At 47.7% G+C, this 13,161-nt stretch overlaps 4 protein-coding genes across 4 annotated transcripts; 3 read left to right on the plus strand and 1 right to left on the minus strand.

Annotated features, from left to right (window-relative positions):
* Nucleotides 1–1,514: 1,514 nt before the first annotated feature.
* Nucleotides 1,515–2,624, plus strand: BDV37DRAFT_105863 (putative mitochondrial inner membrane protease subunit Imp2). Its single transcript, XM_032078262.1, has 2 exons — nt 1,515–2,140; nt 2,214–2,624. The coding sequence occupies exons 1-2, from the start codon at nt 1,665–1,667 to the stop codon at nt 2,584–2,586; spliced, it is 849 nt and encodes a 282-aa protein (XP_031942081.1). The 5' UTR covers nt 1,515–1,664; the 3' UTR covers nt 2,587–2,624.
* A 1-nt stretch (nt 2,625) lies between these two features.
* On the minus strand, nt 2,626–6,151 carry BDV37DRAFT_105871 (sporulation-specific 71 family protein). Its single transcript, XM_032078263.1, has 3 exons — nt 5,937–6,151; nt 3,395–5,884; nt 2,626–3,343 (listed from the first exon to the last, which is right to left on the minus strand). Exons 1-3 carry the CDS (start codon nt 6,054–6,056, stop codon nt 2,783–2,785), a joined length of 3,171 nt encoding a protein of 1,056 aa, XP_031942082.1. The 5' UTR covers nt 6,057–6,151; the 3' UTR covers nt 2,626–2,782.
* A 114-nt stretch (nt 6,152–6,265) lies between these two features.
* Nucleotides 6,266–7,732, plus strand: BDV37DRAFT_246883 (GLTP domain-containing protein). The gene is made up of 4 exons (XM_032081809.1): nt 6,266–6,601; nt 6,657–6,715; nt 6,770–6,888; nt 7,022–7,732. Exons 1-4 carry the CDS (start codon nt 6,478–6,480, stop codon nt 7,335–7,337), a joined length of 618 nt encoding a protein of 205 aa, XP_031942083.1. The 5' UTR covers nt 6,266–6,477; the 3' UTR covers nt 7,338–7,732.
* Nucleotides 7,733–10,961: 3,229 nt separating this feature from the next.
* On the plus strand, nt 10,962–12,896 carry BDV37DRAFT_246887 (putative integral membrane protein). Its single transcript, XM_032081810.1, has 5 exons — nt 10,962–11,682; nt 11,758–11,862; nt 11,915–12,306; nt 12,374–12,438; nt 12,507–12,896. The coding sequence occupies exons 1-5, from the start codon at nt 11,530–11,532 to the stop codon at nt 12,887–12,889; spliced, it is 1,098 nt and encodes a 365-aa protein (XP_031942084.1). The 5' UTR covers nt 10,962–11,529; the 3' UTR covers nt 12,890–12,896.
* Nucleotides 12,897–13,161: the final 265 nt, after the last annotated feature.

Raw genomic sequence — 13,161 nt, forward strand, 5'->3', positions numbered from 1 at the left:
GCGAAGTATCCCAGAAGTGTGTGGTAGCTTACCCAATTCAAAACATACTATGTAGTATGCGATATAAAGCGGAAAGGCCTCATGACTATTACGCAAAGATAAAACTACTGAGGCACCCTCATTGAGGCTTGATCCTGAGCAATGAAAAGAACAAGTTCGGTCTTCTTGGTGGATATCCCTAAGCAAGAGATGACAAGAAAGAGTCGACAGACTGAGCTCTTAAATAGACCTTCCAAGATGGAGCTAAAACACTATTAACTCATCAAATTCCAGGCATTCAATCAGCTCCACCAATTCAACCAATTTGATCAATTGAATAATCCAATTAACTTGATCAATTTGAGTGCTCTAGTCCCAGTATAAGAGAATTCCATGTCCCGATGCGCCAACATATAGCTGAAGTAGGAGATCAGTGTATGACTTCCTGAATTGCGAATTTGATCATATGACTAGATCTCATATAGTAAAAGGGAATTGCATACACATGGACCGATTGCATAAAACGAGGTAACGATATGATAATGGACGCAATCGTACGTTCAAAAACCGAATCACCGTTCAAGTATGGTGCACGGGGAAAGGCAGTGAAGATGGATACAAGACAAGTCACGTACGCCTGAGCCACGTCCGGATTAGCTGGATAGTTAATACTAATAATTCATGCTAGCTTGAGAACCTCCCCAAGTTACGGTACCCATTGCCGCTATAACTTCCCGCAATCATGGCCTTGTCGTGTCACTACGGGCCAGATGATTGAATTCGTTGATAGTTACCTATACTTCGCCATGCTATAGCAACACTCGATGGGATCAGGCCTTTGGAATATCATGAGTTATTGTTTGGGTTGTTATTCGGGGCCACTGTAGGTTGTGTAATATTGGCATTGCTAGGCAATCCGATTCTATTTGTAGGGCATCTGCTCTCACCCCCACATGTTCATTATCTTCCTCATAAGCCCTAACTACCCTTTACTCCCACCAAGAGAACCTCACGCAAGCATGTTATATACAATACACACGGCCCTCTATATAGCAGAGCCTGTTAAGATTTATAGCGCTTCAGGGCGAAACGCGTGATACAGTGCAAAGGATAGCCATGAACCGAGTTCCCCGGACCCCGGTTCAGCATAGCATTAGACAATCTGAGTTCCCAGATGTAAGTACACTGGGCTATAGGAATCATTGACAGGTCAAAGGAGGAGTTCATGATACTGTTTGTGTTGCCCTACATCATACGAGGGACTTCCAGCCCCTCTTGTGGGCTGGAAAGACATACGAAGCGAAGGAATCACATAACCCAAGAGTAATTTAAGCAATTCAAGTAGTTTAAGCCAGGAATCGATATAGAATACATTGAAAAGCTCAGTTACCTCGAATGTTGTCTCGCTTGCAAGTTGCAACAATCAAAGCCATGACGCCAGGGATGGATTCAAACACTGCAAACACTGCAAACAGAAGCTCCCCGATATCATCATCAATTCTATATCAACTTCGTGTAGTTGCACCACAGCTCCATGGCAACTGACTATTAAATAAGGTATGATATACCTAAAAAAGCACAACTAGCCCTCCAACGATATTTAACCCACAAACCCCGCACTACGCCGCCCATGACGCCATCATCCTGACCCGCGGTAGCAAAAAAGAGAGAAAAGAAAAGCAGACATGTCAAGCTCATCCCAAAAGCCTCCGGGCCCCAGATTTCAAGTGCTCACACCAGAAGCTGCAAAACTGCGATCACAACCCCGACCATCACCCTCGCCCACCCCGTCTCCATCCTCTGCCGCACCCTCTACCGCACCCCAAGCCGCTCAACCTGCCCCGGAACCACCTCGCAAGCCATTCTCCCCGTTCTCCTACTTCCGAAGCCGCTATGCGGCCCTGCCCGTTTCTGTCCGCACAGGCTTCCGTGTTCTCCGCATATTAGCGCCCATAGTCCCGATTGGGCTCTTCTTCTCCGAGCATGTCCTGGGGGTCATGTGGGTTAGCGGGCCGTCAATGACGCCCTACCTCAATGAGGACTATGAGCAGATGCATACGAAGCGCGATATGGTGCTTGTGAATATGTGGCCGTGGGGCGGGGCTGGGTGGCCCTGGGAGCGGACGAGGAGGTTGGAGAGGGGGATGGTTGTTACATTCCGGTATGTTTCTGCTCGGATCTGTATGGGTTTCTTTTATGGCTGCGGTGGTTATTGACTGTTGTTTTTTTTCTAGGTCGCCGGCTAACCCGGGCCATATTGCTATCAAACGTGTGGTTGGGCTTCCAGGGGATCGGATCACAACCCGCGACCCTTGTATGAAGCCCTCGCAGATTGTGCCGTTTAATCATGTTTGGTTGGAGGGTGATGCGGCGGACCCGAAGAGGTCGCTTGATAGTAATACTTATGGACCTGTGAGTCTTAGTCTGATCACGGGAAGGGTGATGGCTGTGATGTATCCGCGGTTTAGGATGCTTAAATGGACGGACTGGGAGCAGGGGCTTGTTGAGGGTGACGATGAGCGCAAGTTAGGGGATAATTATCGTCACGAGGTAAGGGATCGCGTGTCGAAGGAAGCGGTCAAGTTGGAGCGGCCTGTTCTATCATAGAGGCTTCTACTTCTTGCCATTATGGGTATATGCTGTACTGTACATAGAGCTTTTGTATTATTATAAAGACGTGTATGAATACGTAGAAGATGTGGGGAACATTTAGGGCAATGAGCGTAAGAAGCACGCAATGAGTTGAGCAACAGACCCCGATTTATCGGACTAGGAGCAGTGACTCATCCAGTGAGCTCAAGTATTAACCGTGTGTTGCAATTACTCGAACATCTTCCGGTTTGCTTTCTTGCAGCCGATCAATCTCGGATACAATGCTCATGACCCAGCGATCTTTGTCTATCCGGCTCCGTGCTTTAAACACCGCAGTTCGCCCATGGACACCCAGCTTGGAAACGTGCTTCAATGTCTGCTTTGTTTGGCCTTTCTCCTCTTGCTCGTGTGCTCGAAAGAGGTTCTTGCGCAGAGGCTGCCAAACCACGAAGGTAATGGCCGTGTCTTCATCACTGCTCGTATAAGCGTCTGTAGAAAGATAAGCCCGGGGTAAGGTGCGATGGCTTGGGCGATTGCTATCGAAAGTTTGGTTGGTATAGAGCAGATCGGACTCTGTCAACAGTCCCGAGTAAACATAGCAGTCGCTTAGATCTATAGTTGCTTCAAGGTTAGAATGGACATGAGGGATTTCAACACCATTGCGCTTCCTCAACGAAGACCGGAAAATCAACAATTTTCCGTCGGTAAGAATGACGTTACATCGTTTGAATGTTGAGTGCCGCCGTGGTTTCCGAAAGAGCTGACCAGACATCTGGGCAATATCAGTATCATTGATTACCCAAAAAACGCATATGGGACCTACTTTGATTGTTCGACAGCCAGTCAAAGCACACATATTGTGTAACAAAGGTGATGCTTCTGCCCGTCTAACCTCCCACTTTTTGGCGAATTGTCCTACCACAGACTCCATCTCTTCGTCAATATCAAGTATCTCTAGGTTGCGCTGTCGCAAGAGTTTGAGCTCCGCCGCATCAGCTGCACACCGTGCTTTCCAGTATTTCACAAGGGCATCAAGCCTCTTCATCCATTCATTCTTAGTCCCCTCGTCGTACGCCTGAAACCGGACAACAAGGTCATTATCTAGAAGCATCTCAAATGTTTTATCGTCGTCGAACTTCTGAGTTGCGCCATCATCTCGCCGAGTGTCTCTCGCTTCGGGATTGAACTCAACATCTGGCCCTTCCCGGATATTTCGGTCGGCAGGGCAACTGTTACGCTGCACATCACGCACTTCCTGCACTCGACAGATATCGATGTGGCCATCAGCATTGGTCAGATTGTGGAGATTCCTGCGAAGCTGTGCAAATGCTTCCTCATCGTGTCTCTTTATGTGCTCCTTGTTGCCACTTGAGAGCCAAGTTATCTCTCCGTTCTGTATTGGAAACGGATCAACATCGTATGAGAGTGGCATTTCATTCAGAATGTCTTGCGTTGATGGGATATTTGAATCATCTGCATAAAGTCTTGGGGGAGCTGGTGGCAGGGACTTTGCGGGTCTGCAGAAAAATAAATAGTGGTCTTGAGTGAAGCAATATAGGCGCTTGAAGAACATTTTGTTCATGCGCTGGTGCACACCTCTTTGTGATGTAAGGCGAATCAGAAAGCCCTCCACTGGTTCTGGTTCTTCGTCCCTCTTGTCATCATTATGTACATGCGTACGATAGTGTTGTCGCGGTCGGAGCTCGAGCTCGTGAGTCCTTTGCATCGCTAAGGTTCCGTACATTCTTTCCTCATTGATGCCGTGGACCCATTCCAAACGATCGTATCGCTTCCAAGCAAGGCCCATTCTCTCAGTTTTAGACCATTTCTGCAGTACATCGGTCCATTCAGGATGTTTATCCAACAATTCAAAGCAACCACGTATAATGATCTCTGCTGCTGCTGCCTTCTGCGGGGTAGAACGAGAAAGTATTCCACTTCTCTCATTCGCCTCGAGACGCGCTTCCAATTGCTTGAAAGGGTTTTCAAATGTAAGCGACACCCCAAGGTCTGGTACATTAATTGATAGTGAAGACGCCCGGCGTCTTCCTAACGCGTAACCTAGAGACGTGTACCATTCAACAGCGTGCGCCGTAGATTTAGGTCGTATGATGTAGATCTTTGTGCCATGCTTGCAGGGACCCCAGATCACAACAGTCTTATCCAGAGAAGAGTACAGGTTCAAATTTACCTTCTTGCGACCTAACAAGATCTCATGGTAAGGTTTCGCCTTAGTGTTGTGTCTCTGGATCTCGGGGATAACGCGCGTCTTATACATCTGGAGAGTAAACGGCGCATCCTCATCAGACGTCGCTCGAAGAACCACCAAGAACTCCCTCCAATTATCGGCAACTCTAGTTTCCATCCTCCAGCTGTCATTCTCACCATAGTCTTCTGGAAGTTCATGCTCCGTCTCCTCGATCCGAACAAGCATCCTTTCAGCCTTGATAATCTCGCCTGCTTTTACTTTGCGCCGACGGGACAACGTTCCTGAGACCAGGTTATGTGTCCTTGAAATTCGAGATCGGAGTCTTTGCTGTCTATCCAAAAGATTATCATTGTATTTTATGGCTCGTTTGTGGAAACGAAGCCGTTCATCGCCAAGGTCTCCGGTACTTTCAATTTCCTGAGTTTCAGGGTCCGGTGTTGAGAGTGCTCTAGTAATTCGTCCTTTCCCTTTGAGCAGCGACCTAGATCTTAGCAACGGGGTCGTAGATCCAAGCTCACTTTGCGATGCCATGGGGCTTGACTGACTGGCCTCATACTGACTCACGGTCCTTGATGTTGGTTTGCTCAGTGGTCTGATGGTCTCCCCACTGCTGTGGTCACCCGAGGTCTGCTGTATGCTATCTGGGCTGGCGGCGACCTCTCTTGCTGTTATGTAAGATTGCGCATCTGTCGCTGTGCTAGCTGGAGTCTGGTTGTGCCTCTCTGGGACCAACATTGAGGGGCCGGGTGTGGCAGAGGTATGGGAAGAGGGCGCTTCAGTGGTTTCCCCTAGCGGTTCACTTAAAGTCCTGAGGGCTTTATTACCACCAGCCTCCTGCTCACTGGAGTCCTCTTCCTGTTCACCCTCTATAGTATCCTCTGGCTCATCGTTCTTTGTCAATTCTGGAGATAACTCCGCAGGGTCCTGCGAGTACTGTGCAATATCGGTTTCCGCCCGAAAAGTAACGGTTTTGGAGGAGTAATTCTTGAATCTAAGTCGCGTTTTATACCATGATTTGCGATGGTTTTGCAGCCAGCCTTTGGGGATTGGCCCGATAAAGAATCGTCTGGTGGTTACATGGACATGATTGGCAGATGCATAACGCTTTAACACTGGTTAGTTTTTCTGACAGTGTATAGAATGATGATACCCCTACCAATTTCTCAGATGTATAGAACTCCGGTTCCAGGCCATGGTGGCGGTCATAAAATGCGGTGTGTAGGTTGGTCTCCATTGTGTCGCCAGCATGCTGAACTAGGGGGTATTGAGTGCTCATTGCACGCCTCCACAAACATCAGATGTGAATATAAGGGGAGATATTTTATATAACATTAGACAAATTAGCTTGATTAGCCCCAGGGCCTATCAAGATCCACAGAGGCGATGTGCAATCAGGAACCGATCGATCAGTCCCAGTTCTAAAGGTGGACTTCAGGCGATGACGTCGTTGTTCTTCAGCCCTGGTCACCCGTTTGCTTTGTTTGTGCTGTTTGATTCGTTTGCAGATGTAAATCAGGGGGCCAGAGTCTGGACCCGCTGATTGGCCTTGCCGCTTGCGTGGCCATTGTCCCGCTAACGGCGGTGTGACAGGTAGACATAACAGCTGGTGCCCCTCAAACTGCCTCCTTTCTCTCTACTCTGCTCCGTTGTTTCTTGCTCTCTTCTCTCATTTCTCTTCTCGTACACTACAATTCAAAATGGCTTCCCAGACCTGGTTTGACGGCCTTAAGAGGTCCTTCGCCGATGTTCCCGTTGGCGCAGACAACTCCATTTCTACCACCGAGTTCCTTGAAGCTGCCGAATCCCTGACTACCTTGTTCGGTACGAAATTGAACTGACTTGACCCTGGAATCTGTCCAATTCTGACGATATTTAGATGTGCTCGGATCTAAGGCTTTCTACCCCGTTAAGAGCGACCTCCTTGGAAATGTCAAGGTCCGAGAATCTTTACCCCACCTTCAACTGCAGGAAGACCTAACTTCAGTATAGAAACTCAAAGACCGGCAGCTGGCTGCCCCCGCCGAGTCTGAGACTGTCCAGTCTCTCTCTGTGAATGAGCTGAAGACCAAGAAGCACATTGCCTCTGAGGGTCTGCTCTGGCTTGTTAGGTATGGACTGATCGTTGCTCTCAACTCTTCTAGGGTGGTTATCAGGGGGTTGAAACGTCTCCACTCATGGATGTTTCGAATATATGGAATGGTTGTAACTGTGCAATTAGCTAACCACGTCGAAACAAAATAGGGGTCTTGACTTCACAGCCCAATCCCTCCGCCGCCACGTCGACAACACCTCCGAGAAGCTCGCTGACTCCTTCCGTGGAGCCTACGGCGTTACCCTCAGTAAGCACCATGGTTGGGCTATAAAGCCGGTCTTTAACCTGGCCATGGGTGCTGCCCCTGACAACGAGAGCTTCTACAAGTCCCTGGCCTCCAGCACCTCTGTCTCCGACGAGGTCAAGGCGAAGATCCAAGAGCAGTTGGCCCGCGAGGTGAAAGCTCTGGAGAACATCGTTTCCATTCTTCAGAAGTTCCAGGAGCAGCCGGACGCCAAGTGGTAGATCTAAAGATGACCATTGGCGTTGTTTCCGTTCATTCAGAACCATTTCTAGTGCATAATATTTCATCGCATGATGCTCTAAACATGTATATAGGTGACTATACATACCTGATTTCAGAAGCGAGCAGGACCTCTATTCAGGACACAGTTGCTTTATTAAAGAGCTCATCATATTATTCAAAGATATCATACAATACTACATATTATGTTGCTGTGCTGGCTTGCCTTTGCCTTTCTTGATCGCCATTGTGACTTAGCGGATTCAGACAGACGGCTTGTGTTTTGCTATGACGCCATGCATAAGCCCTAGTATTAGACACTGTAGTCCAATTTAACACAGAACGACATGCGATGTCTGCTATACTTTTCAATTTGCAAGAAGTACCTGGATACTGGAGTTGCCCTGAGCAATGGTATTCGTAACCAGTAAATGGAACCTTTGGTAGTCGTTAATACCAGAGTTCCACCATCTCCCACTGCCTACCATCTGCATCATCGATGGGGTAGCTTGGTGCATCGGAGGGACTCGATCTCGCGTTTAGTCCCTGCATTAGGGTTTGGTCTTGGACCATGGCCGAGAGCCGCCATGTGGGACACTGCAGTGGACACAGGGATAACAAGCTTCACTATGTGTCTACTGGTAGTTCAACACAACGGTGACAGTCATTGACCGAAGTTTGGCGGTTATATGAAGAGCAACAGTTCACAATGGTGCAACATTGTGGTCTTCAAAAGAGGACTCCGTAGATGCGTATGACAACCTCCCCCCCACCCCGGTCTCGGAGATGCTGACAGGCCTTGCGTTGTCGAGCACTGGCCGCAAAGGCACTGTCAACTGACATGCTGGGCAAAAACGCAATATACAATGACCCCAGGAATGCCCTGACAGATCACTTCCCTCGACGGCCTGATTTAATGAGTTGTATAGCAGAGATGGTCCGGCTAAAAGAGGAAGACGGTTAGATAAGAAATTCTTTATCTCTTTGAAATAGAGTTTAGGCGGGATGGCTTGTCACTGTCGGTCAGTTTCACATAAACAATTGACCGGTTTCTTCCAATTAAAAATAACCCACAGAGGTGACATCTGTGCAGATATAAATGGAAAAGAGACATAGACCGGACTCCAGCCTTATGCATGTCACGCAAGATCGTGATACGATGCCTGTGTCAGATTGAGATAGCCTGAAACATTCACGCCCAGCGTACACAGTCGACAAGGAAGCTAAGCTAGTCTATCAAGCGCATGTACTCGGTACTCGCGGAGGTATTGCCGAATCGAATACCGAAAGACGGCTCTTCTCTTGAGGGCAAGATTAGACTCGAGCGATAGCTGAACCTAGCTGATAGCATTAGCTACGGATTGGGAGCAGATCGTCACAGCAGGATTTGATCAACAAGGCGCCGTCAACAAGCATTGCTGGTCTGCTCGCTACGGGGTACATTTCACCGCGGAAAAGAGTACCCAAATCGAACATTCCCCGCTGCGGCAGTTGAAACTTGAACGGCGTGGAAACGGTGGGAGAGGCTAAGGAAAAGGGGGAAGACAGAAGCCGCTCCCGGCAGCGGATTTGCACTAACAATTCCTAAAATAGCATAATTGATATGCAGTTCACGCTCTATAAAAATTCTCTTGGTCGATGAAACAGACCACTCAGCGGCCTCTCGCCAAATCTAGCGAATAGCAACATTGCTTAACATGGCACTAGTATCGGCCGGAGTAGATCGTGCTACTCCATATAATGTCTTCGGGGAGGAGATTTCTTATAGCTTGTGCTTACATCTAGTAGTTAGTTGGCAGAGGTCCTGTTTCTTAATCACTACTAGGTATGTAGGTATAACACCGTGCATACCTATTGCTAGTAGTGCACAGATGTATATGCACAAATGAAAGGGTGAATGAGAGGGTGGCAATGAATCTACAGCACCACGTTTTTGCCCTGTTGTGATCTTATTATGCACAGCATACTCCGGAGTAGAGCAATGACACAGGCGAAGAATGTGCTAAACAGCCTAAAATATCCCATCGGCAAAGCAGATAAATTACTGTGGATTCCCGGATACCACTACGGAGTCCTGTGGGGCGGGAACTCGACCCTACCAACTTGGGGCTAAGCCGCCAGTGCCCAACTTGGTAGAACTCCGGCTTGGATGCAGTGCCATGTTACTTTGAATGTAACCTATCGCCGCGGTGTCGCTTTTAAAGGATTAGTGGACATGTGAGTTGCCAAGCCGTTGTGGGTATAAAGTGCAAGTGTATGTGTATAGTTATACCGCCGGTGATTGAGTGAGCCAGTGAGGGTTAGCTTTGTTCTTACTCACGGAAAGTCAAACGGGTTATCCGAGAAAGAAAAACAAGGTTTAGCGAATAGTCTAGAAACAAGCGATCCTCACACACTACTTAGCGATGGTGCTACTAACAGTAAGTAGACGCGCTGGAGGCTGAAAAGGGGCAGCTAGCGGTTTATAGTTTATAGTTGGTCTTCGGTGTGTGCTGATCCCTATGATGGAAGAATCTTAATAGCCACCGCTTCAACCAACTTACTTCGAGCCATGAAGTCTATCATGCCGATCTTAAGATAGGATCAATTCCATTTACGGAGCCTTTCTTCATCTGGACCTCCGATCAGCATTCAATACTAGGGTACCATGCACAGCAGAGTTTGATTCTCGTATTCGATATCCCACGAGAGGCGAAACACGAAAATTGGAATACGCATGTGAAGATCCTTCAGAATGTAAAAGGGGATTTAACCTATTTGCTCCATAAGTTAAATGTTCCTGACGTTGCCGACAAACCCATGACTCGTTAGGCGGTATATTAATTGGATATCATTAGATTCATTACATTTATAGCAAACGGGCTAGGATCTGAACCATGGATTGCTCACCCACTCTGCCCTGTAGCACGGTCTGGAATGTGCATAGCTTAGCTATCCACACGAGGAGGGGGAAAAAAAAAAAAAAAAAAAGAAACAAAAAAGGCTTGTGATCGAAGCAGGATTTCTTTCTTGCCTTGACTCGTCACCAAAAAGAGAGAGAGTCGCTGTCGGCCAACGAATGCTCCAAAAAAAAAAAAAAAAAAGAAAAGAAAAGAATGAAGAAGTTAAAAAGGAAGAGTATTTGGTGGCTCTACTGGATTAGCTTCGCTTGGCAGATGGGCTCCTTAGGTAATATTGTGAATAAAACTCCTTCGTGGCCAATGGTAACCCATGTGATTGTTGTAAGCACGTCCCGACCATATTTGTACTCCGAGTAAGGGACTTTTGCAGGCGCATTGATGCCAAACTCTGCATCTTTCACAATTGAGATTGGGAGAAGAACACTCATAATTGAACCAAGCTCGAGCGAGGTTCTTGAGATGCCATGCGAACTGGGACATTATCGGGCCGGAGCGGATATTACGACGGCTATGGCTCCGCGCAAGTCCGTATTTGCCTCCACTGATGAACCCCTTCACCTTCGATGTTAGGTAATTCCAATTTATCACTAAGCCGTCCGTGTCCTTCGTCTCTCCACTTATTCCATCGTCGGAACTATGGACCATCACAAGCAGAAGCCCACTCAAGTACCGTGGTTAATGCCCATAATTCTTGTCCAAGACAGATGAACCCTAGTCAGCCATTTCGCATCGCTTTTTCTCCTCACTTTGAGTCATGTCATCCTACGGAGTACATGGGCCTCAACCCCTGCGCCTTAGGGCAACCAAACTAAGGACTAGTAGACAATAGACCAGCCGAGGTCATCCTTGTAGTTCCGAACATGCGCTTACTGAGGAGGCTCGCTTCCCAATAGTGTCCTGGAAAGTCCGGCTATGAGGCACGTTTAAAGTTCTAGTCTACCGCATGCTGCTTCTCGAGCCAAATAAAATGAAAATGACAATGGCGCTATCCCCACACACCCAACGAAGTGGCACCTGGAGTTGGCTCCAGCCGGCATTTTCGATGCAACTAACTCCCTGGAGTCGCATGCTTGCCACTGCGACTGTAAAAGTGTAATTGTCAAAGCGTGCTTTTTTAGCGCAGAGGCCCAGTTTCATCCCCCCCCCCCTAATAATGTATGGTATCCCGCAGTTGGAAGGATGATGTCTTGAGTTACATTCAACCTTGTGGTTATCCTTTCCACTACTCCTAGGAAATGTCCTTGGCTTTCTAGATTATGCATCCTGCTTGATCTAATCAAGCCTTTGCTTCACGATGGTAGAATTCAAGGGTCGCAGCGAACAAATCTTTGTCGTCACCATCATTTTTCTGGGGATTTCTTTCATCTCCGTCTGTCTGCGATGTTTTGTTCGGCTGAGGTTGGTAAAAGCCTTCGGGTGGGATGATATTTTCATGGTGTTCGCGATGGTATGTGGTTGGCTTACTGGGTTGCCGGAGTATGCCTTGTTGGACTAAACTAACCATGTTATAATTCAATCGCAGGCGTTGAATATATTGTTCGCCTTATGCGGTATCACAGGTGCGGTTTATGGTATAGGTCGGAAGTTGGATGACCTTGAGCCTGAACATGTTGAAGCCGCATTGTTTGTGCGTGGAATCCCAGATTGAACCTCTTCTTTGACTGACGCGCTCGATACAGTGGTGGTGGCTCGGCCAGACAAGCTATGTTTTCACATGTGTAATTGCCAAGATTTCTATCGCATTGGCACTTCTTCGCCTCACGGTCGCTAAAATGCATACGATACTCCTCTGGGTCGTCATTGGCGTCTCAACTGTCGTGGGCCTTGTATTTTGGTTTATGTTGACATTACAATGTCAACCGGTGGAGTATTTCTGGCAGCGGATGAGGCCGGGAGCTTCGGGAACTTGTATGAAAACTCAGCACCTCATTGATATCGCCTACGTTTACAGCGTCTTCGCCACACTTTGCGACTTTATCCTGGGTCTGTTGCCCATCGCCCTGGTGTGGAACCTGCAAATGAACACGAAGACAAAGGCTGCTTTGGCCGGTATCCTAAGCTTGGGTTGCATGTAAGTTTAAGTTGCCATAGGTGCATACTTTTGCCTTTGGTTCTATTGCTGATTGTCTGGGGTTTAGTGCGAGTGCTGCCGTTATAGTCCGCATTCCTTACCTTCATCACTATAAAGACAGAGAATTCCTCTGTGAGTTCTCGCTGTCATCCCTGCGTGAAACCAAAAGACTCTCCCAGCTAACCCACAGCTCTACTTAGATGCAACAACCGATATTTCAATCTGGTCCAATGTTGAAGCTGGTCTTGGTATAACGGCAGGAAGTCTCGTCACCCTCCGCCCGCTCTTCCGCTGGTTCCGGGGAACTAGCTATGGTGCCACCCATAGTGTAAAAAGAACGACCGGTAGCGTTCCTCTGTCAAGTATGAACGGCAACGGGACGCTGCAGTCCAAGAATGATCGTGCGGCAGCAACAAGGTACTGGAGACCAGATATCGATCCCGAAGACTCTCATGCGATCGTCACCACAGTCCAGACTTCCCACAGTGGGAATAGCAGTCAGGAGGATTTGAATCCTAAACAGCACCCTATGAACGGTGTCAACGTGCACAAATCATTCTATGTATCATCCGATGAGATGTAAAGTATTAATTGTAATTCATGACACGAATTCACTAGAGTTTAGAGAGAGAAAAAAACAAATAAAAAAAATGAAATGAAAACTTCAACTTGCTTGAAATTCTTCTGAAACTTGGTATAGAAAAGCAGAGTCCATATCATAGAAACTGTTGCTGCCCATGGATCAATTCAACGTGATTCGCTAGTACTTGCATCGGATTGGAAAATGTCAGTTCCGTACATGGCACGTGGCGTCAGCCAATCGACGACGCGCGACGACGGACCTTGAGAGTTAAG

This window comes from Aspergillus pseudonomiae (assembly GCF_009193645.1).
Source record: "Aspergillus pseudonomiae strain CBS 119388 unplaced genomic scaffold BDV37scaffold_28, whole genome shotgun sequence".
In the NCBI taxonomy this organism is placed as follows: Eukaryota; Fungi; Ascomycota; class Eurotiomycetes; order Eurotiales; family Aspergillaceae; genus Aspergillus; species Aspergillus pseudonomiae.